Source organism: Pygoscelis adeliae, unplaced genomic scaffold, assembly GCF_000699105.1.
Source record: "Pygoscelis adeliae isolate BGI_AS28 unplaced genomic scaffold, ASM69910v1 Scaffold172, whole genome shotgun sequence".
Taxonomy (NCBI): domain Eukaryota; kingdom Metazoa; phylum Chordata; class Aves; order Sphenisciformes; family Spheniscidae; genus Pygoscelis; species Pygoscelis adeliae.
Window position 1 is genome coordinate 2,499,149 of NW_008824338.1, and position 4,047 is coordinate 2,503,195.

A 4,047-nucleotide genomic window follows, 5' to 3' on the forward strand; every position below is an offset into this window, starting at 1 on the left:
CTAAGGACTTCATTCTTCAAGTGTAGGTATGCTTTGTCCACACCAGAGAGCGGTACCTTCACTTTGCTGAAGGTAGAGAAACTCATTTTGAGGAAGTGTGAACATTTGTACCACGTAAGAGCACCCACACTGATACACACCCACTCCAACACCCACATTTGGAAGACCAAGTATTTTGCCAGGGTGTATCGATGCTAAGACTTGTATGACAGAACAACCGTCACATGCCTAAGCAAAATTACACAGGTTTCTTAGCTGATTGGCAGCTCAGCTTTGGTTTTTTTTTTAAAGCTGGCTAAAATTTTTCAGGGAGAAAACCTTTGTTTTAAAACAAAAAATGACAGTTTATGGAAGTATTTTTCAGGATTTTACTGCAAACCAACGGGTTTGGTCACAAAAAAAATATGATACATATAACCATGTTAATTATATTACATTACAATGATGGTATACATTACAAGTAAGTCTCTAAGTTTAAATATACATCTAGAGTTACAACTGAATGTACAGATCTTTTTTACAGTACATACAATCAGGAATGAAAAACCCCCAAAACCATAAATAATGCCCATTTTACAGATGACATCTTTTAAACTAAAAAAGAAAAGAAAAAAAGAAACCAACAGCTTTGACCGACTGCAGCTGGGGCATTTTGGTCCATAAAAACCCTTTCTAAAAATAGAAATCTTTTTTTCATAGCAGCAATGCTTTCTTCAAGCATTTGGATACAAGCAATTGTGAGCCCATTTCAATAATTTTAGTTGACTGTATAGATTTACAAAAGAAATTTCAAAATTACACTTAATTTATCTTCCAAATATGGAAGAAACAAACAATGCCCCACATTGTGGTATCCTGCAAGTGTCACATTGATGCTTTAAACTAAGTCCATCTGTAGTACGCAGACCACACGCATACCATTTGTTCACATAGTAAACCCACATAAATGAACTGAGAAACACACTCTGCAACAGGGAAAGCTTTGGAGCTCACAAGATCTCATCAGAAAAAGGCACATTTCATAAAATCCTTATCACGTTCAGACAGATTTTCAGGCAAGGCTTTTCGGAGCACGATTTCAAAACATCTTGTTCTTACTCCTACGATCTGCCGTAGCAGTCTATGGCAGCAGTCACTCTTGTTTTTCTTTCCCAAGGAGACAGCACCACTTTGGGGGAAGAACAAATGGAAATGAAAAGCCCGTAAAGCTCATTTAGAGAGTGATGTGCTCTTCAAAAAAGCTTCCAGCAAACAGTGTAGTTGAAATTAAGGCTGCAAAGCTGCCGTGGTGGAAATGTGCAAATTCTCTTTCAAGATAACTGGTCAACTGGCAGTTCCACCAGAAGGCCAAACAAAAATAAAACCAATGTTATTATTACTAAAAAAAAGAAAGAAAAATGTTCACAAGAAAGAGTCCACAGGTGGGGCATACGAGAAGCCCAAAAAAGCCTCAGCGGCTTCTTTGACGCTGGCGGTGATGAGGATGCTGTCCGGGGACTGGCCGATAGAGTTGGGGACTGGCTCCTCTGTAAACTCTGGATCGAAGTGTCGCAGGTCACTGGGGCCACTCTGTGGAAAGGGCAGAAAAGGAAAGACGCAACATTTAGACCCAAATGTTTTGTGAGTGCACAGTTCAATTCAAAATGGGGACAAGCACCCTTGTGCGGAGACTCACAGTGTTATCACCTCGGGCCCACTGTTTAACAGCCTTTGCCAGTTTTAGTTTGACCTTTTTTTTGTATCCTGCTGCATATTGTCTCACTAAAAACAAGAGGATTCAATTTAATACGCTATCCTCCAACTAAGCTCATGCAACGAAAGCCAAACGCAAACACGCCACTGCCATGCAGCAGTTTGCAGGGGAGGACTTTGATCTCTGGGCCAGTTATTAAATTTAGTTTATAAAACGCTCAGAAGTGAAAGAGAACAACCTCCACAACCAGATCCCTCTCTTCAGATGTTAGTATCTGAGAAGCCAAATGTAACTCTGCCCCTGGGAAGCCACTTGCTTTCTACACCTTACCTTCCCCTTTGGTAAAACACGGATGCTGGGGATTACTTTACAATAGCCATGCAAATGAAGCATCTGTGAGAGGCCAAAAAAACTAGCTAAATTCAGACTCTCCATCAGCAAAAATCCAGCTACCGCTTATTTTAACCTTGCCTGAACAGCCACAAGGGAAGGACAAGCTGTGTTCCCCAAACACAGCCATACAGCCAGTTCCCCTGGCTCCTGGGCACCCCACAAAGACAAGGGGGGAAAAGACACTCTCCATACATTCTATAATTAGAAGTGATACATACCACATTTGGGTTAAAAGGGGGTGTAATCTTCTTATTAATGAGATCATCCCAGTTAATTGGGGAGAAGAAGATGTGATTCTTAATCTCCATCTGTTACAGAGAGAAAAATAGATTAATTCAGACCCAAGCTAATTTAAGCAGTATGGCCTAGTCACCCTCCTGTGCTGCCTACAGGCACCAACAGTTTGCACTTACAAAGTCCTCCTTGGCGCCAAGCCTCTTTGTCCTATCCTTCTGCAAGAGGCCTTCCAGGAGATGTCTAGCCGAGTTGGTAATATTTGGCTTCAGCTGCAAGGGTTTGTTCAAGATATTGTCGTACATTTCTGCCGTGTTCCTGCTGTAGAAGGGCGGCTGTGGGAATGGGAGAGACCAAGGTTAATGAGGCTGACAGGTGGGCACGGGGTTTCTTGCGGGGAAAGGACGAGTAAGCGAATTTGATCTGTCTTGAAGGATTCGTTGCTTACCAGGCCATAAAGCATCTCATACAGGACTGCTCCAAGGCACCACCAGTCCACAGTCCGGTCATAGGGCTGCTTATGAAGAACTTCAGGAGCAAGATACTGTGTAAGAGAAGGAAGAGAGCCGCATTAGCCAAAGGGATCTTTACAATTAGGAAAGCCTCCCCATTCTTGAATGAAAGTAGCATACTGAATCGCAGCAATAGCTAAGCTACTGGAAAGCTACAAGCTCTTTAAAAACAGGGAGATGGCTCGAGAGCTCTTCTCTCCTGCTCAACAAGCTCTATGTGTCCTACACATCCTCACTGGCAGCCTGGTATTACAAGACCTGTAATACCCTCTGCTTGTCTAACCACCCGTAAATACACATGGGAGATGTCAGTTTTCACTGACGAGGACAGCACTTGCTGCCGCTCTGCGAGGGGCAGGCTGAGGGCTGGCCGTACCTCTGGTGTGCCGCAGAAGGTGGAGGTCGTGCCATTGTGCTCAATGTTTTCTTTGCAGAGTCCAAAGTCAGTCAAGACAATGTGCCCCTGCGAATCGAGCAGGATATTCTCTGGCTTCAAGTCGCTGTAGGAAGAGATGAAAGAAGACAAGCGTTCGTTAGAGGAGCTACATTGAGAATATTTTAGGTGCAGTGAGAATATTTTAGGTGCAATTGTTTACAGAACTTCTCTAAGTCACAAAAAAATATTAAAAGCAATTCTGAGCTCATCTTGAGATCAACTTTTCAATGCTTATTCAAGAAAGCACGTGGGCTTTTTAGTCCAACAAACTGAACAAGGTTGCTTACCGATAAACAATGTTCAGGGAGTGCAGGTAGCCCAGTGCACTGGCGATTTCAGCAGCGTAAAATCGGGCTCTCGGCTCCAGGAAGCAACGCTCCCTCTGGAGATGGTAGAACAGCTACAGGAGACAGAGAGAACAAAGTTGTGTAAGCGGCGCCAAAGCCTGTTAACAATGCACTTAATTAGACTCCACATATATAGCGAGGGAGAACAATAGCAGGAAATGGCCTAACGATCCTTTGATAGTTCAAAACTTGGCAGGCTGGAAACATTCAATATAGTAACTTTTCCCCTATGACTTTTCCCCTTGCAACTCTTTTTTTATTTAAAAGGAAGGGTGAAAAAAGTCTACCCTACCACTGTGCACATGATAGGAAATACTATTTCATTTTCTTACTGCTTACCTCTCCACCATTGATGTAGTCTAGGACAAAATACAATTTGTCTGCAGTTTGGAAGGAAAAGTGAAGCCCGACCAGGAAGGGGTGTTTCACATT

At 42.8% G+C, this 4,047-nt stretch overlaps 1 protein-coding gene across 1 annotated transcript in view; it reads right to left on the reverse strand.

The window, feature by feature from the left end:
• Positions 1-354: 354 nt before the first annotated feature.
• The window catches only part of SGK1 (serum/glucocorticoid regulated kinase 1), a 5,758-nt gene continuing 2,065 nt past the window's right edge, over positions 355-4,047 (reverse strand). Inside the window, 7 exon segments of the mRNA XM_009319073.1 lie at positions 355-1,569; positions 2,305-2,394; positions 2,500-2,655; positions 2,769-2,864; positions 3,209-3,332; positions 3,556-3,668; positions 3,955-4,047. The exon segment at positions 3,955-4,047 is cut by the window's right edge and continues 11 nt beyond it. Of these exon segments, the coding sequence (XP_009317348.1) occupies positions 1,402-1,569; positions 2,305-2,394; positions 2,500-2,655; positions 2,769-2,864; positions 3,209-3,332; positions 3,556-3,668; positions 3,955-4,047 (840 nt within the window). The 3' untranslated portion in view covers positions 355-1,401.